The 24,334-nt window shown below is 54.0% G+C and overlaps 2 protein-coding genes across 3 annotated transcripts in view; both read left to right on the plus strand.

Annotated features, from left to right (window-relative positions):
- Positions 1–17,370, plus strand: part of ZDHHC18 (zinc finger DHHC-type containing 18) — a 29,919-nt gene extending 12,549 nt beyond the window's left edge. The window contains exons 3-10 of one of the 2 annotated variants that reach the window (XM_021095633.1): positions 8,881–9,030; positions 10,501–10,638; positions 10,736–10,784; positions 11,259–11,361; positions 12,865–12,977; positions 14,027–14,126; positions 16,364–16,415; positions 16,981–17,099. In XM_021095633.1, coding sequence (XP_020951292.1) covers positions 8,881–9,030; positions 10,501–10,638; positions 10,736–10,784; positions 11,259–11,361; positions 12,865–12,977; positions 14,027–14,126; positions 16,364–16,405 — 695 coding nt within the window. In that variant the 3' untranslated portion in view covers positions 16,406–16,415; positions 16,981–17,099. Of the gene's footprint in view, positions 1–8,880; positions 9,031–10,500; positions 10,639–10,735; positions 10,785–11,258; positions 11,362–12,864; positions 12,978–14,026; positions 14,127–16,363; positions 16,416–16,980; positions 17,100–17,331 lie in introns of those variants that run through there. The other variant, XM_013988799.2, reaches the window with a different exon arrangement.
- SFN (stratifin) lies at positions 22,119–23,422 on the plus strand. Its single transcript, NM_001044564.1, is given in 1 exon segment — positions 22,119–23,422. A coding segment is annotated over 1 exon segment (747 nt). The 5' UTR covers positions 22,119–22,156; the 3' UTR covers positions 22,904–23,422.

Raw genomic sequence — 24,334 nt, forward strand, 5'->3', positions numbered from 1 at the left:
CACAGTGGGTTTAGGATCCAGTGTTGTCACTGTGGCAAGTTTAATCCCTGGCCCAAGAGCACCGAATGCTATAGGCGCAGCCAAAAAAAGAAAATGGTTTTTCTGTATTGAAATGTAAGAGGCTTGGAGTTCCCGTCATGGCTCAGTGGAAACAAATCTGACTAGTATCCATGAGGATGCAGGTTTGATCCCTGGTTTCACTCAGTGGGTTGAGGATCTGGTGTTGCCGTGAGCTTTGGTGTAGGTCACAGACGCTGCTCAGATCCTGCGTTGCTGTGGCTGTGACAAGGCTGGCAGCTGTAGCTCTGATTCGACCCTTAGCCGGGGAACTTCATGTCCTGCAGGTGCAACTGTTAAAAAGAAAAGGCAGTGGGACTCGGCTGGGTAGTAGCCTCCTTGCAAAGCCTCCTTTGACCCATCTCCTCTTGGGCCCTGCTGGTGGTGACTTTACATGCAGGTGGCATCTTGTGCCGGTGTGGCCCCTTTTTCTCTTCTCTGCCTCTGGCACCCGGCAGCTGGAGGGAGCCGGCTGTGCAGAGCCCCACTTGCTGTTGGAGTTCTAGAGGGGAGGAGGCCTGGCTGCTGGAGGCAGAACATACTGGTATGAGTTCCCTTCCTGTCTTGGGGGAGAGGTGCGGGCATTCCTCAGCACTGGGAGGGCCTTTGGGAATCCGGTGAGGGGATCCAGCAATTTCTCCCTTAGTCCTGCAGAGTCCTGTGGCTGTCCTTCACGCACAGATGGGTTTTTTGTTTTTTGTTTTTTTTCAAATCTCTTCATAAACCAGTTGTTTGGAATAGAGTGTTCCATAGAAACATCAATGGTAATAATGGCTAATATTTATTAAGCTCTTGACAGGTGCCAGGCACTTTGCCAAACCCACTTGATGCCCTCTCACCCAATCCTCCTAACAGCACAAGGAGGTGGATTTATGTCCCATTTTCTTTTTTAGCAGAGGAGAGCACAGAGAAGTTAAGCAGCTTGACACATGTCACACGGCTAGTAAGCGATTGGGCTGAGATTCACACCCACATGGCTGTCTGGTTCCAAAGCTTATATCTAAGCCTGGGAGGCGACGGGGGTGGGGTGGGGGGGGTGGGCAGGGGCAGGCGCTGGGCCTTGGTCCTGAGGAGCAGGCTGTGGACTCGGGTTTGGCGTGATATCAACAGTTTTGGAAAGAGCTGGGGGGTTCTACACAATGGAGTGTCACAGCCTGAGGTGTTTGTCAGGACGCAGGGCTGGCCTTGCAGCCTCTCCTCCAGCCCTCGTCGCAGCCCTGGGAGAGTGAAACTGTCTTGTCTCCATTTTCTGGATGAGGAAACTGAGGCTCAGAGAGGTGAAGGAACTTCCTGACATAGCAAGTGGGTAGTAAAAGGGGGATTCGAACCCAATGTTTGTTCCAGACTCCAGAGCCTGTGCCTTGCTGCCTCTGATGAACACAGCTACTGGTTAGGACTCACCAAATACCTGTACTATTTCTAATCCTTACAGCCCTTCAAGGTAGTTGCTATTATTTATCTGCTTTACAGATGCAGCAACAGGTTCGCTGAGGTTAAGCAGCTTCCCCGAGGGCACCAGCTCATAGATGGAAGGCTCAGGACTTGAACTCCAGGCCTGCCTGTGTCCGAAGCAGGCTTTCTCTCTCCTTGGCCTGCTGCCACATGGTTCGTAGGCCCAGGACGGCTGGTTTGTTCCTCTGTACCCGCTCTCGAGAGCCATAGGGTGCAGTTGAAGAGACAGTGTACACACACAACTGTCCTGTCACAACTCAGCATGGAACAGAGCGTGTGTTTTGTGCTGTGTGAGGCCCAAGAGCCCCCTCGGCTGTGGTGGTCAGAGAGGCTGCTGACAGGGCCCGGCGAGTCCTGGTGAGCAGAGAAGGGAGGCCTGGGCTCGGGCACAGGGGCAGGAAATTGGGGCAGAGCTGTGGAGAGAAGCTGGGAGTGGAGGTTGGGCCTGACTGTGGAGGCCCCTGGTATCAGGACAAGAAATTTGTCCCTTTTTTTTTTTTTTTTTTTTTGCTTTCTAGGGCCACTCCCGTGGCATATGGAGGTTCCTAGGCTAGAGGTTGAATCGGAGCCGTAGCTGCCGGCCTACACCACAGCCACAGCAACGCAGAATCCTTAATCTGCTGAGTGGAGGCCAGGAATCAAACCCGCAACCTCATGGTTCCTAGTTGGATTCGTTTCTGCTGCACCACGATGGGAACTCCAAGAAATGTGTCCTTTACCTTGTGTTTTAGGGAGGCCAGGGAAGGGTTTCTGAGCTGGGAAGTGACCCCAAAGGGAGTTATTTAGAGGAATGTGACAATGTGTACCAGGGGGGTGAAAGGCACAGGGGCTGGGAGCAGGGAATCTCCTGGGGAAGCTGTTCAGTGATGTGGGTCTGGCCTGGGTTAGGGTGTTGGGAGTGGAGGGTAACAGGTTTTGAAGGAAGAGCCTGTCCAGACCTTGCCACTGGCCAGGCCCGGATGACAGAGAAGGAAGGGTCTGTACGTAGACTCCAAACTGAGTTCTCCTGCCTCTGCCACTCAGTGGCTGTGCATCCTCAGACAAATCCCCTAACCTCTCTGGGCCTGTTTTCTCATTTGTAACTGAAGGAGTTAGAACAGAGTCGTCAGTGAAGCCACATTCATCAGGTATCTGCTCCATGCCAGGGGCCATATTATATGTTCTTAGAGGTTCCTTTTAGCCCTTGGATTGTGCCATCAGCAGAAATAGGGAACCGGGCAGGGAAAAACACCACTCATCATGACACTTTAAAATTTACAAAAAGGCCTCAAGCCCAGGCTTTGGGAACTGGCTTCACATACTGACTCTGCCACTTACTCACTGTGTGGCCTCAGGCAAGTCATTTAGTCTCCTAAATGACTCCTTATCTCCTGGGCTGTTATCAGATTTGAAGGGGAGGGTTCTCTTGAGGTGCATCGGGTTAAAGATCTGGCATTGTCACTGCAGTGGCTGGGGTGGGTTCAATCCCCAGTGGGGATGGCAGGCCAGAAACTTGCAAAAAAGAAAAAAAAAAGCCTCAGTGACCTGTTTCTCTCTCTTTTGTGTATTTAGGGCCACACCTGTGGCATATGGACGTTCTCAGGCTAGGGGTTGAATTGGAGCTGCAGCTGCCGGCCTATGCCAGAGCCACAGAAATGTGGCATCCAAGCTATGTCTGTGACCTACACCACAAGCTCACGGCAGGGCCGGATCTTTAACACACTGAGCAAGGACAGGGATCGAACCCCTGTCCTCTTGGATACTAGTTGGGTTCGTTACCTCTGAGCCACAAGGAGAACGTCTTTGTCTTCTCTCTCTCAGCAATTCTCTCTTTTTTTTTTTTTTTGTCTTTTTGCCTTTTCTAGGGCTGCTCCCACGGCATAGGGAGGTTCTCAGGCTAGGGGTCTAATCGGAGCTGTAGCCACCGGCCTACACCAGAGCCACAGCAGCACTGGATCCAAACCACATCTTCGACCTACACCACAGCTCATGGCAACGCCAGATCCTTAACCCACTGAGCAAGGCCAGAGATCAAACCCACAACCTCATGGGTCCTAGTCGGATTGGTTAACCACTGTGCCACGACGGGAACTCCTCTCTCAGCAATTCTATGAGCTGATAATAACAGTGCACACTTCTCCTTTCTCTTCTTTTTTTGGTCTTTTTGTCTTTTTAGGGCTGCACCCACGGCATTTGGAGGTTCCCAGGCTAGGGGTCCAATCAGAGCTATAGCTGCTGGCCTTTGCCACAGCAACGGGGGATCCAAGTTGAGCCGATGACCCACACCACAGCTCACAAAAACTCTGGATCCTTAACCCACTGAGCAAGGCCAGAGATTGAACCCACGACCTCATGGATACTAGTCGGGTTCATTAACCACTGTGCCATGATGGGAACTCCAGTGCACCCTTTTTTTTTTTTTTTTTGTCTTTTGCCATTTCTTGGGCCACTCCCGCGGCATGTGGAGGTTCCTAGGCTAGGGGTCGAATCAGAGCTGTAGCCACCGGCCTACGCCAGAGCCACAGCAACGCAGGATCCGAGCCTCATCTGCAACCTACACCACTGCTCGTGGCCAACGCCAGATCCTTAACCCACTGAGCAAGGCCAGGTTTCGAACCCACAACCTCATGGTTCCTAGTCGGATTGGTTAACCACTGCCGCCATGACGGGAACTCCAGTGCACACTTCTTAAGCATTTGTTTTGTGCTACTTCATATATATTAGCTCATTTAATCCTCACAACAGCCCAGTGATCAAGGAAGCAGAGGCACAGAGAAGTTAAATGATTTGCCTTATCACACATCTAGCAAATGGTATCATCAAGAGAAGCCCCACTAATTAGAGGTGGAACGCTAGGATTCATATCCCATTCTATCTCTTATTCCCATTTTACAGATGAGAAAACTGAGACTCAGAAAAGTTCATTTGACTGCAGCCTCAGACATAATCACCCGGTGGCAGAACCAGTTTTCAGAGCATGTCCACTGGCCTCAACCTCCCTGCCGTGACCATGCTGCCATTGCTGAGGAAGAGCTGCTCAGATGCTTAGTTCCGTTTTAAACATGTTACGGTCAAGGTGGTGGTAAAACAGCCTAGCAAAAGTCTTGTCAGTAGCTAGGAATGTGAGACACAAATCTGCTTCACTGATAGATGCCAAGCAGCTAGAATGGTGCCTGGCACATGGTAGGCGCTCAGTAAGTGATCGCTGGGGACAAGTAGCCAAACTGGACCTATTATCTGGGGAGTTGATCCAGTGGAAGAGATGGCTGCGAATGTAGCCAGAGACTGGGGATCACAGGAAGCCCCATTTGAATCTCAGAATTCTGTTCAGGGAGGAGCCATTGCTCCGGGAAGATTGGTCCTTTATGGCCAAGGGTACGAAGGGGTTCCGAGGATAGAATTGTGGGTTTGCATAGAGCTGACCCAGGTTCAGATTCCTGCTCCGCCAGCACACCCACCTTGTGACTTCAAACAAGTTACTTTCTTTTCTCTTTTTCCTTTTTCTTAGATTTTTACTGAAGTATAACAAGCTTACCAAAATTATACAGATTATAAGTGTTCTGTTTGTTGAGCATTCGTGGTTGGAACACACACATGTAATTAGCGCTCAGATCAAGAAACACTGGTGTCCCTGGAGCCGCCCCTTGTTCCCCTGCGCAGTCTCTGTCACTGCTCCAAGGATAACCACAATCCTGACTTTTAACACATAGATTACCTGTTTGTGAACATTTTATGCTCGGCTGTGGGTTTTCTTCACTTTACACACATTTGCAAGATTCATTCATGGTGTTGTGTGTAACTGAGGGTCATTTATTCGCATTACTGTAGAGAATGCCATGGTATGAAGAAACTACAGTTGGTGTTTTTTGTTTTTTTTTTTTTTTTTTTTATCCTTTTTAGGGCCGCACCCACGGAATGTGGGGATTCCCGGGCTAGGGGTTGAATTGGAGCTATAGCTGGTCTATGCCACAGCCACAGCAATGTCAGATCGGAGCCATGTCTGTGACCTACACCACAGCTCATGGCCACCCCGGATGCTTAACCTACTGAGCGAGGCCAGGGATCAAACCTGCATCCTCATGGATGTTAGTCAGATTCATTTCCGCTGAGCCACAACGAGAGCTCTGAACTACAGTTTTTATCCATTCTACTATTGATGGATGTTTGGGTAGTTCCAGACCGTGGCTATTTTGAGGATTGTTGCTGTGAATGTTCTTGTACGTGTCTTTGGGTGCCCATCAATTCTTGCACGTTTCTGCTGGAAAGATACCCAGGAGTGGGATTGTTGGCAGGCAGACAGTTGTCCAGAGTGGTCATGTGAGATTTCTAGTTGCTTTACATTTGTGTCAACATTTGAGAGAGAGATTTTTTTTTTTTTTTTACATTTTAGCCATTCTGGTGCCTATGTACAGGTGGCATATTGTGGTTTTAATTTGCATTTCCCTGATGACTAATGAGTATGAGCACTCTTGCATGTGTCTGTTAGCCATTTGAACAACTTCTTTGATGAAATGCCCATTTGAATCTTTTGTCCACCTATCAATTCAGTCGCCTGGCCTTTTCTTACTGACTCATAGGAATTCTTTGTGTGCCCTGGATACACATCCTCTGTCCTGTGTCAAATAAACATATTGCAAATATCCTCTCCTAATCTGAAGGTCACCTTTTCATTCTTTTAATGCTATCTTGAAATGAACAGAAGTTCTAAACTTTGGTAAAATGCCATTTATCAAATTGCATTTTTGGATTTCCCATCGTGGCTCAGCAGAATTGAATCTGACTAGCATTCATGAAGATACAGGTTCGATCCCTGGCCTTGCTCAGTGGGTTAAGGATCCAGCGTTGCTATGAGCTGTGGTATAGGTCACAGGCTCAACTTGGATCCCACATTGCTGTGGCTGTGGTGTAAGCCAGCAGCTGTAGCTCCGATTCAACCCCTAGCCTGGGAACTTCCATGTGCTACAGGGGCTGTCCTAAAAAAAAAAAGCGTATTTATGATTAGCCCCTTTGTATCTTATTTTAAAAAACTTTGTCTACCTCGGAGCCATGACGTTGTTCTACTTTTCTTTTTTTAAATCCAAAACATTTGCATTGAGAACTGCAGTCTATCGGGAATTGAATTTGGGTTGGGGGAGGGGGCAGGGGGTGCAGATACACCTTTTTTCCCATTTGTGGGTCCAGTGGACCCTGGAGTGTTTATTGGGGGGGGAGACTGTCTTCCTTCTTGGCTACAGTATCACCTTTGTCCTGAACCACAGTACATGCTGGGTCTGTTTCTGGAGTCCCTGTTCTATTCCATTGGTCACTGTTTCTACCCTGTAACCCGAACCAGGCTGTCCTGATTGCTCAGGCTTTGTCGTAAGTCTTAATATCTTGTCCTATAAGACCTCTAGCTTTTTTTTCAGGAATGCCTTGGCCATTCTTGGCCCTTTGCATTTTCTTTTGAATTTTGGAATGAATGTGTTAATTTACACACACACACACACAACCCCCTGTGATTATGTTGCATCTACAGATTAGTTTACAGATAAATAATCCTTTTCTAATGTTGAGTCTGCCAATCCATGAACATCACATATCTCTGGGAGTTCCCATTGTGGAACAGCGGAAATGAATCGGACTAGGAACCATGAGGTTGCAAGTTTGATCCCTGGCCTCGCTCAGCAGTTCCGGTGTTGCTGTGAACTGTGGCGTAGGCCAGCAGCTGTAGCTCCAATTAGACCCCTAGCCTGGGAACCTCCATATGCCATGGGAGTGGCCCTAAAAAGAAAAAAAAGAAAAATAAAAAATCACATATCTCTGTATTTCTTTTTCTCTTAAAAAATTTTTATTATGAAAAATTTCAAACACTCAGAAAACTGGAAAGAGATAGTACAACAAATTCCTGTATATTCAGCATCTAGATTACTAGTTATTAAATAGTTATTACTAGTGGATTTTATTTGTGTCATATACACACACACAATACTTTTTTTGTTTGTTTGTTTGTTTTTTGTCTTTTCTAGGGCTGTACCCACAGCATTTGGAGGTTCCCAGGCTAGGGGTTGAATCAGAGCTGTAGCTGCCAGCCTATGCCACAGCCACAGCAATGCAGGATCTGAGCCACATCTTCGACCTACACCACAGCTCATGGCAACGCCAGATCCTTAACCCACTGAGCGAGGCCAGTGATTGAACCTGTGTCCTCATGGATACTAATTAGATTCATTTCCACTGAGCCACGATGGGAACTCCACACACATAATTCTTATAAACCATTTTATAGTAAATTATATACAATCATAGACACTTTACCCATAAATACTTCAACATATATCCTCAAGATTTAAGGATAGCCTCCTACGTAACAATTCCATTATCACATTTAGGAAAATTAATAACTCCCAGATTTCTAATCTGTAGTCTTTTTCCCCCGTTGCCCTCCAAAACTCATTCGTTGCTGTGTTTTGTTTTGTTTTTGAAAATAAGATCCAATCTAGGGGAGTTCCTCTTGTGGCTCAGTGGTTAACGAACCCAACTAGTATCCATGAGGATGCAGGTTCCATCCGTGGCCTTGCTCAGTGGGCTAAAGGATCTGGTGCCACTGTGAGCTGAGGTGTAGATCATAGGCGTGGCCTGAATCTGGTGTGGCTGTAGCGTAGGCTGGTAGCTACAGTTCCTATTTGACCCATAGTCTGGGAACTTCTATATGCTGCAGGTGTGGCCCTATTAAAAAAAGAGAGAGAGATCCAATCTAGGATCTTAGCATTTCATTAATTTACATCTCTTAAATCTCTTTTAATTTAGAACCATCTCCCCTCTGCTTTTGTAAGGATACTGACTTAATTGGGGTGGGGTGGGGCATATCCGTAGTGTGGGCAAATTCCCAAGCCAGGGATCAAACCCTTGCCCAGCAGCAACCTGAGCCGCTGGGTGACAGTACCGGATCCTTAACCTGCTGTGCCACAAGGAAAATCCTTGACAGTGATTTTTGCTGGAGAGCATTCTGATCTGATCACATCTGATCATTTCTTCCTGGCTTTACTCTCATTGTATATGTACGTTGTCTCTCTGTCTTCTGAAGCTCCTGGAAGCTGGGACTTAGATCTAGGCTTGTTTAGCTGCAGATAAACCTCACTGAGCCTTCCCAGGCCTCCTTCTCTGATGGCCCTTCTCAGAGTGATGAGTGAACAAGTGTGTAAAGCCCAGTGCTTGGCACATAGCACGTCTCAGTCAGTAGAAGCAGCTCTTGAGATCTGTCCCTGCCTTAGGTAGGCATCTTGCCCCAAAGTTTGTTTCCCAGAGGCTTCTCTTGTCCCAGCCAGGCAGCACTGGCTCCCCCACCGCCCCTGACTGGGGCTCCTGGCTCTGGGCTTGGCCACCCCCTCCACCTGTCTCTCTTCCCATTTTCAGACAACACAGGCAGTTCGACATACCGGCCGCCCCCTAGGACCCGAGAGGTGATGATCAACGGGCAGGTGGTGAAGCTGAAGTACTGCTTCACCTGCAAGATGTTTCGGCCACCGCGGACCTCACACTGCAGTGTCTGTGACAACTGTGTGGGTAAGTGGAAGGCAGCGAGGAGGGATGGGGGAGCCCTGAGAGTGATGTAGCCCTGGAGCCAGGGAGTCACTCACGGAGGCCGGGGGGTGCCTGAAATGTCTGAGCAGGACGTGTGGTTCCCCCAGGTTTGCTCTGAGTGAACAGAGGCCATGGGGAGGGCCTCTGGGTCACCACTGGTGTCTCGGCTTCAGCCGGGATGGGCAGATTCCTTCTGCTCAGCTCTGAAGTGTGGGGTGGACACACAGACGCCCTAAATCCTCCGGGTCCCCGGTAGGTCCAGGTTGCCAGGAGCCAGAGACAGGAGCGGTGACATTCTAGGTACATTTGATTCACCGTCCAGCCACCCAGGGTTAGCTGCACTGAAAGACTTTGGTCTGATTCCCAGGATTTGGAGGGACAAGAATCTAGGAACCAAGGAGTTCAGGCTGGTGAGGTGGAGAGGACACAGCCAGGGTTGGAAGCTAAGCTCCTGACCCACAACTGCAGTGGTGGGTAGAAAACCAGAGGCTGTTTTGTCCCCTCCCCTGCTCTCCAGTGGCCAGGCGGCTCTGACGGGGACCGAGGGAGTGCCCCAGAGGGTGTCGTAAGGGAAAGGCCCTGTGAGAGGCTCCAGGTGAGCTGAGCCACGGTGACTGTGCACAGTCCCCAGGGCGGTGAGCTCATCCCACCAGCTCAGCACTCCCTGAGCAAGAGCACAGAGGGCAACACCCCAGGGTGGCAGGCAGTGAAGTGGGTGACTCAGTGGGCATCATTCATCCCTGAGAATCCGCCTCACCCACCCTCAGAAGGGCGCTGGCCTGGGCCTGAGGCCTGCAACGGGCTTGTGACCCACATTCCCACAGGGGACTGTCTTCACTGGTCTGGGTGTGGCCCCACCCCCAGGGACATAGTGCCAGTGTGAGCTCAGCCCTCTGACAGGGCCTGCGATGCTGGTTCTCCACAAGTTCCATAGCGGCCCAACCCCTGCCTGATCCTCTATTCCAGAGCCAGGGCCAGGGGTCACTGGTTGTCGGCCTGGGGCCAGGATCAAAGGTGGGGCAGCCAGTATTTTCTGTGCATCTTCTTTGTACCGGGTACTGCCAGACCCTGGGATGCAGCTCAGGCCTGCTCCCTGCTCACAGTCGAGCAGGGGTACCTGGTCAGCCCACTAATTGTCAATCACCATGGAGACACACGTGGGCAGGGTGCGGCAGAGGGTAAGTGCCAGGGCAGCAGAGCAGATGACAGGGGCCTCGCCGTGTCTGGGGCTGGAGGAGATGTTCTCAAGGAAGTGGCCTTGCAGCCGCACGAAGAGAGAATCACCCTGAACCAGGTAAAGGGATGAGGAAGAATGTGCGAGGCCTTGGGAACCTGCTCGGAGGTCTAGAGGCCGGAGAGTCGGGGTGTGGAGAGAGCGTGGGGTGGGGACGCCCTGGCCGCGGCTGGTGGTAGGCCAGGCCGGCGCTAACCCCTCTCCCCCGGCCCTTCCAGAACGGTTTGACCATCACTGCCCCTGGGTGGGCAACTGTGTGGGGAGACGGAACTACCGCTTCTTCTACGCGTTCATCCTCTCCCTCTCGTTCCTGACGGCCTTCATCTTCGCCTGCGTGGTCACGCACCTGACGCTGCGTGAGTTGGGGGCGTGGGGGCCGCGGTGAGCTCAGCCAGGTCAGGGGGCTGTGGTCCCGGTCCCTCTGAGCCGTGCCTTCTGTCTCCTCCTCCCCAGGCTCTCAGGGAAGCAACTTCCTCTCTACTCTGAAGGAGACACCAGCGAGATATCCTTTGTCATTGTTGTTGTCGTTGGTGAGGGCTCCCTGTGGGGACCTGAGCCCCCTTCCCTGGGGTGGGTTCCTACAGCGCACCCTGCATATGGAGGGGCTGTAAGAGCTGATTCTGAGTGGGCTGTTGTGAGGCCGGAGAACTCTCAGGAGCCACAGTGCCGTCCTCCTATAAGACCCCAGGCTCCCCAGACCAGGCCATGTCCGTGGCTCTGGGCGCTGGGAATCCTCAGTTCCCTCTACGGTCCACCACCCCGGGCTAGTCCTGCTCTTGGGGGCGCTCCCGAATCTTCCCTGGGGCCCGGGAGGTGATCTGCTAAGTGGTGACTGGGCCATAGGAAGGTTACAGACTTAACATCCTTTCTGGGCACGTGGCTCCACGAAAGGATGGGTGAGAAAGGCTGGGCTGAGTGAGTTCCCAGGAGCAGGGAGGCTCCCGGTCCCCGTTAGGTCCTTGACTGCCCCGCTCACCGTGCTGGAGTTGGTGATCTGCTTCTTTTCCATCTGGTCCATCCTGGGCCTCTCAGGGTTTCACACTTACCTCGTCGCCTCCAACCTGACAACTAATGAAGACGTGAGTAAGGCCGGAGCAACACCTCGTCCCTGGGCCAGAACCTGGGAAGGAGGCAGGGCCTCGGGAGCCTGGAGCGGCTGTAGGGCAGCCCCAACTCTCCGACTGCCCCCTCAGAGGGAGCTGGGCTTCTCCCAGTGCTCACAGCTGGGCCCTGGGAGACCCAGTGCAGGCTCCCGAGGCCCCCAGTGCCTCGGCCCCTCGAGGCAGGCCCCTGAGCTTGCTCTCTCTCTAACCACACAAGAGCAGCACTCGCACTGTAACCGTCCTTACATCTGACTGGCTTACTGCGTTCGCAGAGTTCTTTCAATTTCCATTATCTTTGAGTCCTTTTGCCAGCCCTGAGGCAGAAGGAAGAGGGATGCTTTTTCTCCATTTGATGGCTGAGCAGCTTGCCCCAGGGCCACACAGCTGAAAAGGGACAGAGCCAGGGTTGCCCTCAGGAGCTTGCTGTGCCTCACCACACTGCACTTATGGACAGCAGGGATGTGACAGTCCTCAGGATGTGCTGGGACTCCCTAAGGCATCCTTAGTTGGGGGGCGGGATGTGGGGTGGCCAGGACAGAGGCCCGAGGCTGCATAACCTCCCAACCTGCTGCCTTGTAGGTCTCTACCAACAAGCATTGTTTGAGCACTCACTGTGTGCCCAGCCCTGGACTAGATCTGACCTCCCCTGTCCTCCCAAACAATACAAAAGCAAATGAGAGCATCCGTTCCAGGGCCAACATCTGATACTGCTCAGAGGCCCATTGACCAACAGGAAATACATTCCTTGACCTCAGCCTGTCATTTGGGGAAATAAAATTTAACACACATGATAGGGTATCATGTGATGGGTGATTGGTACAAGCAGAAATGACATCAGCCAGCATCTCCCAAGGTGGTTTCCTGGGGGCTGTTTCAGCAGGATATTGCCAGGGGTTAAGGAAAAAGGGTGTCATGACCAAATAAGTTTGGAAAACTCTAGGTTAAAGTCAAGCAGGCATCCTTTACCAACCATCCCCCCTCCCCTACCCCGTGCCTTTGATAGCTGGCTCCACAGATCCAGACGTGGGCAAGGTTTCAGCTAGAGCTCTGACAGTGCTGTCAGAGAGTTCCCTGTTTTGCAAATGAGGGTTGAGACTCAGAAAAGGGTGGTCTGTCCAGGGTCATGCAGTGAGTCTGGAGCAGAGCCAGGGTTCATAGCCCGGTCAGCCTGGGCCCTGTGGCTTTGCATCACCCTTCCTCTTGGGCGGCTGGCAGAGAAGGAAGGATACACCCAAAAAGTTTCCTGTGGTGACTTCTCTTGGGCTTTCCCTGTCTTCTGTCTGGGTTAGGGCCCCCTCTTCTGGGTGCCCCCCCAACATCCAGCAGTCCCTCATATTTTCACTGAGTGGCCTGGGTTAAAGGCACAGTCCCTCCAATAGTCTAGCCAGAATTGATTTCAGAATTTGCTGGTTTTTCACGGTCTCTAGAACAAACGAAATGAAGGGAAGTACCTGACCCAGACTTCCTTCCTGCTTGCAGATCAAAGGTTCGTGGTCCAACAAGAGGGGCGGTGAGGCCTCTGTCAATCCCTACAGCCATAAAAGTGTTATCACCAACTGCTGCGCTGTGCTCTGCGGCCCCCTACCTCCCAGGTAAGTGTGGGGGAGCAGGGGAGAGGTCACAGGGCCTGGCCCGGCTAGCGGAGGTGGCCCTGTGAGTCCACTCCTCTCAGATTCTGGCATCAGCAGACCTCTCCCCACACCACACATGCCCTCTGTCCACCATCCCTTGCTGAATGCACTCAGGACATTTGTCACCTAAAGAAATTCTGTAGTGGAGTTCCCGCTGTGGCACAAAGGGATTGGCGTGTCTTGGGAGCGCTGGGATGCAGGTTTGATCCCTGGCCCCGTGCAGTGGGTTAAAGATCCAGCTTTGCTGCAGCTGTGGCTTAGGATGCAACTCTGGCTGGGATCTTATCCCTGGCCTGGGAACTCCATATGCCACGGGGCAGCCAAGAGAAAAAAAAAAAGGAATGCTGTAGAGTTATAATTTGTAATCACATGTGCTCAGTGTAGGTAAAAAAGTAAGTACAAAATATTAAAGAGTATTCGATAGCACAGGTGATCTTCCACCCCAGGGGTAACCACAGTTAATGTTTTGGCGGTGCTGGTGCGTATGGCTGGACTGGGTGAGAGCCCTCCTGGCTTAGCCAGGCTGGGAAGTGCCCCATCTGTCCCAACACTAGGGGGCGCCAGAGTGCCAGATTGGGAGTTAAATTGCGGTGAATTGGGTTGGGGGTGGTGGTTAGTGTTGATAGTTCCCCACACATCACCACCTCCTCCGGGCTAACATGCCTGTCACCCATCCTGTGTCATGGGTAAAGGACAGTGGCACTATCTCTCAGCACCCTTTCATCCTTGCATTTCCCCTCAGCTGCGCCTGGGCGCCTAACAGAAAGCTGAACAGTTTGGATTAACAGTGGATAAATTCTGTGGCCAGAAGCCAGATGTCCAGAGTACAGAGAGGCCCTTCCAGAGAGAAAGGGCCTCTTGCTCCCAAGTGGAGAGCAGCTTCCCTTTCCTCAGCTATCCTAGGGCTGGGTCTTTTCTCTCAGCCGAGAGCTGGACCCTGCCACCCAGGCCCAGGCCTGGAACTCGGGTGTGAGTCAGGGTCCTCACGTGTCCCCCTTGTGTTTTGGAAGCCTGATCGACCGGAGGGGATTTGTGCAATCTGACACCGTGTTGCCCTCGCCCATCAGAAGCGATGAGCCAGCCTGCGGAACCAAGCCCGACGCCAGCATGGTAGGAGGCCACCCCTGAACCGGGCTCAGTACTTGCCACCTGCTGGCTTGTCTGCCCCTCCGCACTCACCTGCCGCCCTCCACACCTGCCAGGACCCTCCCCATTCCACCTGAAGGGAAGCAGAGCCGCCAAGGACTTTCTGAGTCTTTTCGTATTTATTTCCCATCCTGCGTGGCTTTCCCCACACCGTGCCATGGCTGTACCCTCGGCTCCCCAAACCAGGTTCCCACAGCCTGGGGCCCTAGATTCCCCCAGCTGACCAGTGGCAGGAGTGACAGGAGAGAGAGGCCGAGGGCCCTGAGATCGCCCAGGGGACCATGCCAAGTCTCTGCCGTGCCAGGGTGAGCCCTGTGTGAGTGAGGGTGCGAACTGAGTGTGACGCCTCCCTGCAGGGAGCTGCTGGGCCCTGCTGAGCCGGGGTCCATGGGGCAAAACAGGACGTAGGAGCAGGTGGCTCTGGACAGCAGGCCGTCTGAGAGGACGCCTCCGTGGGCTGCTCTGGTCTGTGGGCTCCTTCATTCTCGTTGTGACGATCATTATTCTTTCTTCTGTGTTTTGTTTTTTGTATGGAGTTGGTCAGTGGACTAGAGCTGGTAGCAAGGGCAGAGTTGGGGCCACGTGGCGGGCAGCCTGTGTCAGAGGAAGCTGCACAGCCAGCCAGGCGCCTGAGACCTCAGCTCCTGCATGATTCCCGGGCAGCACACTAGGAAGTGGGGGCCTCGCCCTCTCTCTGCCCACGAAGGATTCTCCAGGGCCCAGCCTGGCCCCCACCTTTCTCCCAAATCAGGTTTGGGGATAGGCAAGTTATACTCATGCTGGCAATACTTGAAACGGGTTTATTAATGCTGGGAATTTTGCACAATTTTATAGACCTCTTTTCTACATAGCATTTTTTAAATGGAAGAAGAAAAAGTCAGCCACATTGCTCTCTGTGTAGTGCCAGGTTAAGGGTTATAGGAAGGCAACTTGGTTTGAATAAGTTTATTACAAGAGACCTTCTGACTGTGAGTGAGTGTGTGTGTGTGCGTGTGCCCTTGTATGAATGTGGCTGGTTCCCACTCCCCCACACACCCCCTGGGTTGCCTCACTCCCCGCCATCCCCCTTGGGCACCAGCCTAAGCCATGGGGACAAGGAGTGTGTGCATTGGTCACTAGAGACCCCTGGGCTCATGCTGCAGCTCAGCCCCATCCTACCTTGCCCTCCTCCTTGGACTTCAGACGAGCAGTGGCTGGGACTCAGCCACCCAGCCCCCAGGTCAGGCTTCCAGCTGAGACCTGCCCAGACAGGCTGAAGCCTGGCCAGGTGGATGGGGTAGTGGCTGTGGGGAGTGGCTGCCATCCCACAAGCCACACCCCCTCCTCAAGCTCTAGGTATGGGACCCAGTGCCAGGGGCTGAAGGACCAGGAGCCTCTGCCAACCAGAGGCCTCCCTCCACAGAGAAGGAAGGAAGGAACAGGGTGGGCCGAGAGGCAGGAAATTGTCCCTTTATCCTCTTCCGGGGCCTCTCCAGTAGGCGGAACCCCTTGGAAAGGGACCTAGGAAGTCCTGCGCCTTGTCCTTCCTTGCTCCAGAGCCAGGGGGTCACAGGCAGCTGAGAAGCGGCAGCCACAGAGAGCCCCCTCTGGGAGAAACAGCTTCCCTCAGCCTCAGGGCCCTGGGCCTTGCTGCAGCGGCTCTGGAAGGTGGGGAGGAAGCTGGCCAGAGCAAGGGACTCCGACCCGCCTTTTATTTAAGCCAGTATTCTTTGTTTCTGCTTGTAATAAAATTTTTGTTTTTAAGAATTGATTTGCTTTGGTTTGGTTTTTGTTTGCTCTTCCTTTGCTGAGGCCTCAGCTGGCAGCCTTCTCTTCTTTCAGCCACACTGGGTCTTTCCTGGGGTGACAGAGAAAGCAGGTGGCCCAGTGACGTGGCTAATGTTCCCCGGTCCTGGCTAGTCTGTCCACTGGAGGCTGAGCAGATGGGGCTGCAGCCAGGCCCCCCGCGGGCATGTAAGAGAAGGCCATCTTGTCCCCAGTTTGTCCCCTCCACCTTCCCCTGCCTCAGGGGCCTGGAGACCCCTACGTTCTACCTCAATGTCTTTCCACTTTGACCCCCCAGCGACGGCTCAGCTAAGAAATGGTTTATAAGACATTCCAGTTTGCGAGCCAGAGCCTCCCTGGCCGCTACCCCCGCCTGGGCAGCAGGGCCCGGCCAGCCACCTCGTAACACTGGCCCACCTCTCTGGTATCTCCCCCAGGAGGACACATGTCAGGATTTTGCCATCTCCTGCACAGCCTGAGGGTTAGCTGGTAAGACCGTATCTCCCCTGTCAGCCAGCACTGCCCGCTCCTCCACACACCGTCTCATCCTCATCGCATGCCTCACCAGCCCCATGGAGCCCATTCATCTGTCTGGTGTGTGGTGTGGTGTGTGTGCTGGCGGTAGTAGGGTGCCCAGGGCTCCCCCCGACGCAGAAGGACCGGGGCGTGGGGCCAGGGCTAGGAGCCCAGCCCTGCTCGGGACTGAGGCTGTGGCTTCGTGCTCCGCAGCTCTCCAGCTGGAGCAGGAGGTGATGGGCGAGGTTGGGGAGGATGGCAGACCGCCTCGGAGGCGCTGGGGCCTGTTCTGGTGGCGTCCTGGTGTGCAGGGGCCCTCGACCACTAACCCTGTGGCCTGGCTTTCTGTCCCTGCCTCCCTGCTGAGCTTTCTGTCACCTGCCCATCTTCTCTCCTGCTTTGTTGCCTGCCGCCCGAGCCTTGGCCCTTCCGTGGGGAAGAGGCTGGTGCTGTGGCACCCCTGCCAGCCTCCTCTCTCCTCCCGATCTCGCTAACCCTCTCTCTTCTCCTTCTTTGCTGTCCTGCCCGGGATCTCCAGTGTGTGCGGGGGCTTAAGGACCTCCTGAGGACTGCTGCTCTCTGCCTCTCCGGGAGCGGCCTGGGGGGAGCCAGGCACCCAACACCTCCGCCTGCCTAACCCACCCGTATGTGGCCCGTCTGCCACCGTCTGTGCCTACAGGGTCTGCCCCTAAGCCTGCCCCCCCCCCCCCGCCCATGTGCTCTCTAGAGCCCCACCCCCACCCCATAGGAGGCAGGGGCTGGCCTCTCTGCCCCCGCCCCCGCTCCATGTGGCCAGAGTGTAGAAAGCCATAAAGCAGCTGTCAGCACAATGATGTAAACTCTGCTGAAACTCGCCCTCCCCTCCTCCGCTCTCCTTCCCCTTCCCCAGATTTGTAAGGAGTCAAGACTCTAGGAATCTTGCCTTACAGCCTGCCCACCCCCAGCATCAGGCATAGCCCGAGTCGGAGTCGAGCCAAGCAGGTTTCTTCAGGAGCCGTCTGGGGTGTTGATGACGCTGTTGAACAAGTTTGGTGACTGTTCTAAGCACAGCTGGTTGACACTGTTCCCACGGGCCCCCACCCCCACCCCCTGGAGCAGCCCAAGGAAGATGCTTGCACCCTTTGCTCCAGGCACCGAGGGACTGAGCTCACTCCCACAGCCCCGTGCTCTTCAGAGGAACTAAAGGAAACCAGGCCGGCCTAGGAAATCTGCTGAGCCCATGGCTGGGGGCTGCTTTTCTGCTGTCCTGTACCTTTTTTAACCAAAATAAAGATTTCCCTCTTCTTGCCGTACCCTTGGCTGTCTGCTACCACCTTCACTTTGGGGTCTAGGGCTGGGGCCTGTGATGAGTCTGCAGGCGAACATCCGGCTTACCCTCACGGCCAGCCTTGTCACCTGGTCAGTACTGTCCTGGAGATTTTAAAAAGAGGTGCAGTGAAGCCAGAGTGACACAGAATGGCTAGGCGTTCCCATTGTGACTCAGCAGAAATGAACCTGACTAGGATCCATGAGGATAAGGGTTCAATCCCTGACCTCGCGCAATGGGTTAAGGATCTGGTGTTGCCGTGAGCTGTGGTGTAGGTCGATGTCGCGGCTCATAGCCCACATTACTGTGGCTGTGGCGTTAGGCTGGCAGCTGCAACTCTAATTCGACCCCTAGTCTGGGAACTTTCATATGCTGCAGGTGAAGCCCTAAAAAAAAAAAAATAAGAAAGAAAGAAAAAAGGCAGATGGAGTGCTGTCTTCATTCTCCCCTCCAGAACTCCTGGTCTCAGTTCCTGAGACCTTCAAGCCTCAGCTGACCTCTGAACTCAGCAAGGTCCCAGACCAGGCTGCGACAGAGGGTTTAACTCCAGTCTGGGACTGTCACACCCCTGAACTGAGCCCAGCCCAGGTAACAGTGGAACCTTCCCTCTCCCCCGCTGCCATCCCAGATTGAGGTACATGCACAGTATGCTACGAGCTAAAAAATAATTAGAGCGGCCATTTAGCAAGGGCTTGCCAGGTGCCAGACCCATTCTCTCACCTAAACCTGTAAGGAAGGTGATGTCAGCCTTTTTTCAGATGAAGGAACTGAGGCTCCAGAAAGGCACAGGAATTGCCCTGGGTCTCCCAGCTGATACATTCAGGATTTGAAACTGATCTCTGTGCCCGGAACTCTGACCCTTCTGCACCAGCCAAGGAATGACTAGGGCTGCTTTGGGGGGAGGGGATCTCAGAGAGAGAAAGCCTGAAATTAGGGAATGTCATTGGGAGCCAGCAGGGGGCTTAGAGATGCTCTGTGCTGGCATCCATCCATGTTCTAATAGGGAAACTGAGGCCAAAAGGCAGGAAGGGACTTGCTCAAGGCCTTGTAGCAGAGCTGGGATGCAGTCCCACACCTGGACCTGATTCCATTCTCTTTCCAGTAACTTCTGTATCCTAGACTGGCCTGGCCTAGGACACAGAGGAGACTGAACAGCAGTGCCTTGAGGAGAAAAAGACTCAGATAGCTGAGTCACTTAAAAGTAATATCTCTCCCAAAGGCAACCAACTAGTAGAGTGAGCTTTTAGCTGAATAACTGAACTCTTGTTCATAACTAACCAGGGGAGAAGGTGCCATAGTTTCCTCCAGTCATGTGTTTAATTGGATCACTCCAAGACCAAAAAAATTTCCAAGGAAGTTCTTTCTGGAATCTAACCAGAGTCCATCCTGCTACAATCGGAGCCCTGTCCTTGTTCTCAGTGGAGGAGGACAGCAGCTGGTTGCTGCCTTCTCCATGCCACAACCTTTTAAGTCCTATTACCAGCTAAGAAGGCCTTGTTGTCTGTGGGACCAGAGGCCTTGGTCCTGCTGGTAGGAAGGATGCTGTATGGGAAGGTGGGAAGTAAGCAGGCAGGATGAGGAAAGCCCCTTTGGCTGCAGCCCCAGCTCCTGTGCTGCTGACTAAGGCGGCGGGCGGTGGAACTCCAGGCCCTGCCAGGGCCTGCTGCCTCCTGCCTGCCTGGGAAATGGAGGCCTGGAGGCAAAGGGAGGTGCCTGAGACAGGAACTGAGTCAGGACCGACAGGCTAGAGCGGGCAGGAGGTCTTAGGCAGCCTGGCTCCCAGATTCACCTCTGAGCTTCAGCAGGGGAGGGCGAAAAGGCTTTCTTTGCTCTGCCCAGAGCTGTTGTGTGAACCACCACCAGGTCTCCTGGCTTGAGGGGGAGGAAGAGAATTCTTCCTTCCTCGATACAGAAGCAGCTCCAAAATTCCTAGGCCTACCAGGCCCTGCCTTCCAGGTTTCTAGTGTTCTGAGATCTCCAGCTTTCTTTCCCCCAGGACTTGGGACAGCCCGAGCTGGATGACTAGTACAAAGGAAGGCCCTTGAGGGCCCAGGGCCTGCAGAGGCCAGAGGAATGTCTGAGCTGGAAAGGGAGGAGGCAGCGTTGAGTGAGTGCATCTGACCAGTCCTTCATCTTCTCTCCTGCTGGGCAGGGTCTGGCCTTCAGCTGAGGCCTGGTTTGGGGCCCTTCCTCATAGCAAAGAAACCAGCTCCATATTAGTGCTTCAAGGGTATGTAATAGTAAGGTTCGATGGATTTTTTTCACATGATATTAATACTAAATGCTTTCCATCAACTCATTAGATCCTCACAAGAGCTCCATTTTACATTTAGGAAAACGGAGGCTCACAGAGGTTAAGTCACTTAGTCAAAGCCAGAGCACCTGTAAGAACCAAACCGAGGCAGTCTGACTCCAAAAATACTAGGCTATTCTGTCTCTCTTAGAAAACTAATATGCAGTCACCACTGACAACCTGAAGACATGAGGAAAAGTAAAAGAAAAAAAACCAAAACACTTAGAATCCTACTACCTAAAGATGTGCGTGGTAAATTGGTATTTTTGTGTATTTCCTTTCCATTGTTTTCTGTGTCAGGGATCCGTTTTGAGCAAAGCCTTCAGAAGTTTGAGCCTAACATCCCTGTTGCTTCCTTCCTTGGAAAACCTGTAGCATCAGCTCAGACGTGTCCCTACTTTTCCTTCAAAGAGGCACCTCTCCTCTTTGAGCCTCAGAGCTCTGGCTCTGGGAGGGAAGGGTGAGTGTTCAGACACCAAGAATAACTGGGAAGGGACAGGCCCCTGAAAGGGTCCTGGGTCAGGGATGAAACTGGCTGGATCCCAATCAGAGGAGCCCCACCCCTGAGCCCTGTCTGGGCTTTGGCTTGGGCTGGAGCAGATAAAAAGGAAGCCATCCTTCCAGGTACAGTGCCAACAACTGTAGGTGAAATTCTTGGCTGACACAGAGACAGCACCCCAGCAAACAGGGACAGAAGATTAGCAATAGAGAAGTCTCCATCTCTGAGGCCTGTGCCAGGGGTCAGAGGTGGGGCCATGGTCAAAGGGAAGGGGCAGGGAAACTTCTGAGAGAGAGGCTGGGGAAGGGAGCACTCAGAGGGGACAGCTGCCCCCTAAAACAAAATGGCATGTGTCATGGCTGCCTCCTTTTTCTCAGTTCCCCCCGCAGCCGCACTGGGCTGAGCACCCAGGCGGCCTTCTTCCTAGCCTCTGACAAAGGGCAGGCTGATTCAGGCAGGAAAGTGGGACAGCTAGTGAGCTGGGTCCCCACCCTCTGTGAGCCCCACTGATACATGATGGCAGGCGGCTTGCGGGGCGGGGGGGGTGGTGGCAGGTAACCTGGCGTGGAGAGCCAGAGGGTAAGTCCTCACACAAGTGGCAACAGGCCACCAACTTGAAAGGGAAAATTGTGCTGTGATGGGGAAGGTATCCAAAAAACCTACTGGGTGACTAATTACAAAGGCTGGGCTGGAGCGTCAGAGGCTGCTCGTTAAACACCTCATTAAGTGGCACCCTGAAAGCTGCCACCTGTGCATTCTGGGAGCTCAGAAGGGATGGGACCTGAGGGGGAGAGAGGAGTTGGGGGGTGGGGTGTAAGCATTTCAGGTAGACTCCAGAAGAAGCCTACATCTCCCTTCTAAATACAGTCTGGAGCTCACAAGTCAGAAGCCTGAATGGGAGAGAAGTCCAACTTAGTAACTGTGTGACCTTGAGCAAATCTCATCCCTCTCTGAGCCTCAGTATTCCCCTCTCTACAGTGGGAGTAGTAGCCACAGCCCTGCCCATCTCACCAAGATAGCAGGGATTAAGTTAGACCATGGGTATGAGGTGCTTGGGAAACTATAGCCCTACCTAGACAATGAGTTATTTCACCTAAACCAGTGGAGGAACCACTCCTGGCCAGATTAGGCACCCCCTTCTCCTGCACCTGGCTTTATGGGCTCTGCCTAGGTCCATAGTGGCCAGGTAGCTGAAGCCATCCTGAGCCCCAGGAAGGATGCAGTGAAGAGGGATCTGATTTGAGAAACTGGGGCAGCTCCCTAACGTGTGCACCCATATAATGGAAGCCCTGACCCAGAGGCGGCAGCCTGGAGCCTGGAAAGGTATCGGTGCAGGTGGAGCCAACGCCCAAATTTCTCCTGCTGACAGTCAGGATGACTCACCCCCCCACATCCCAGCCCTTTTACCTTTAAGGAAGAGGCGGAAAGGGTGTGGGGGGAGGGGGGAGAGGAGAGGGAGGCAAGTCCTGGGCCCGCCCTCTGCCCCTCCCCACCCTTCTCCGGGCCTGGCCTTCCAGCCAAAAGGCAGGCAGGCAGCCGGAGAGGCGCAGAATCCGGCCTTGGTCCCGAGGCAGCCAGTTAGCTCTCCACCTGCCCATCTGTCTGTCCCCAGAGCCATGGAGAGAGCCAGTGTGATCCAGAAGGCCAAGTTGGCCGAGCAGGCTGAACGCTATGAGGACATGGCAGCCTTCATGAAGAGCGCCGTGGAAAAGGGTGAGGAGCTGTCTTGCGAAGAGCGCAACCTGCTCTCAGTGGCCTACAAGAATGTGGTGGGTGGTCAGCGGGCTGCGTGGAGGGTCCTGTCCAGTATTGAGCAGAAGAGCAATGAGGAAGGCTCGGAAGAGAAGGGCCCTGAGGTGCGAGAATATCGGGAGAAGGTGGAGAAGGAGCTCCGGGGTGTGTGTGACACGGTGCTTGGCTTGCTGAACACCCATCTCATCAAGGAGGCCGGTGACGCGGAGAGTCGGGTCTTCTACCTGAAAATGAAGGGTGACTACTACCGTTACCTGGCCGAGGTGGCCACGGGGGACGACAAGAAGCGCATCATCGACTCAGCCCGCTCCGCCTACCAGGAGGCCATGGACATCAGCAAGAAAGAGATGCCACCCACCAACCCCATCCGCCTGGGCCTGGCCCTGAACTTTTCTGTCTTCCACTATGAGATCGCCAACAGCCCAGAGGAGGCCATCTCCCTGGCCAAGACCACCTTCGACGAGGCCATGGCTGACCTGCACACTCTCAGCGAGGACTCCTACAAAGACAGCACCCTCATCATGCAGCTGCTGCGGGACAACCTGACGCTGTGGACCGCCGACAACGCCGGGGAAGAGGGGGGCGAGGCGCCTGAGGAGCCCCAGAGCTGAGCCGCACCCGCCGCCCTCCCTGCCCTGCCCTGCCTGCTCCAGTCCCCCACTCTTGGCAGAGAGGACTTGTATGGGGTGGGAAGCCCAACCCTTCTCCCCAGATGCCCTGCCCCAGCTCAAAAAGGCTCCACGGAGAGGAACCAGCAGAGCTGAGGCCACCTGGAGCCGGAGGATTCCAAGCTTCCTGCAGCTGTCAGGTGCTCCGACCACTGGTCGTCCCACCCTGACCCGCTCTCTGCACCCCGCCCAGACCCCTCCCCTGAGCCCAGCCACTTCCTCCTGATTCCCCGCTCCTGCCCCCCTGCCTCTGGATCTTAGGAATTGAGGAGTGTCCCACCCTTGTGGCTGAGAGCTGAACTGTGTGGCAGAGACTGTAGATGAGAGAGAGCGAGAGCGAGAGAGCGCGCGCGAGCGCTAGAGTGTGTGTGCGCGCCTGCGCAGCCAACAAGACCGAGGATGAGAGGGAAATCATGTCTGCTGGGTGTGACCATGTTTCCTCTCAATAAAGTTCCCCTGTGACACTCCTCCTGACTTTTCCACTTATTGCGGAGGGACGGATCAGGAATAGGTGCATGATTTACAGAGACCCTGAGCTCCCACAGGGCTGGCTCAGTGACCTGTAGGCAAGACTGGAAGCCAGTGACTCCAGGAGAGAGGCTGAGGCTCCAGCTCTCACCATCAACAAGCTGGTCTGATCTCGGAGGGTGGAGGGGTGGCGGGTGAGCGCAAAGGCGGCTTTGAGGTTCCTTTGCCGGGTTCGTGGGGCGGGAAGCTGAAGAGCTCAGGTGTCAGGAACAAGCAATCAGTGCAGTCTCAGGTGTGCGGTCTGAAGCCAGCGCCGCAGGGGATCGCTGTGGTGAGCGGCGCAGAACACCCCAGATCTGAGAGCGGGAAAGAGTCTCAGGTGCTCAAATCTGAGCGGAGGGGAATACGACCTGGAGCAGGGGTATGACGCCGCCATTAAAAGCCCAGATATGAGGACTGCCCCCAGCGTTCGGAGAAGGGGACAAAATGACATGGGCCGGTGAGGAGGAGGCGAAGGCTAAGTGGGAAGGGCCGCAGGGAGCAGGTCCGGTCTTCGCCCGCCAAGACCGCAGCCTCCGCTCCCAACAGCAACTTGCCTTTCGCTTGGTCCGGCCTTCACAGTAGGAGGCTGGGGGCGGGCCCGAGGCTCATGTCATCCAATCACGGGAGGAAGCTGTTCAGAGGGCCGCCCCCGGGGCCTCGCTGGCCAATAGGGGAGTGAGCGGCGGAACGCGCGCGGTGCGTCTTCCTGCCACCTCCCACCCCTCACCCTAGCCGGGTCGGCACCCTAACGCTCTGCGGGTCTGAGGTGCCCCCGCCACCAGCTGAGTGCCAGGGGCGGCGCTTTCCCGGTTTCAGTCGGACAAGTTGCCACCCGCCCGGCCCGAGAGCTCAGCGTCCTGAGAG

The sequence above is a fragment of the Sus scrofa genome, chromosome 6 (assembly GCF_000003025.6).
Source record: "Sus scrofa isolate TJ Tabasco breed Duroc chromosome 6, Sscrofa11.1, whole genome shotgun sequence".
NCBI classification, from domain to species: domain Eukaryota; kingdom Metazoa; phylum Chordata; class Mammalia; order Artiodactyla; family Suidae; genus Sus; species Sus scrofa.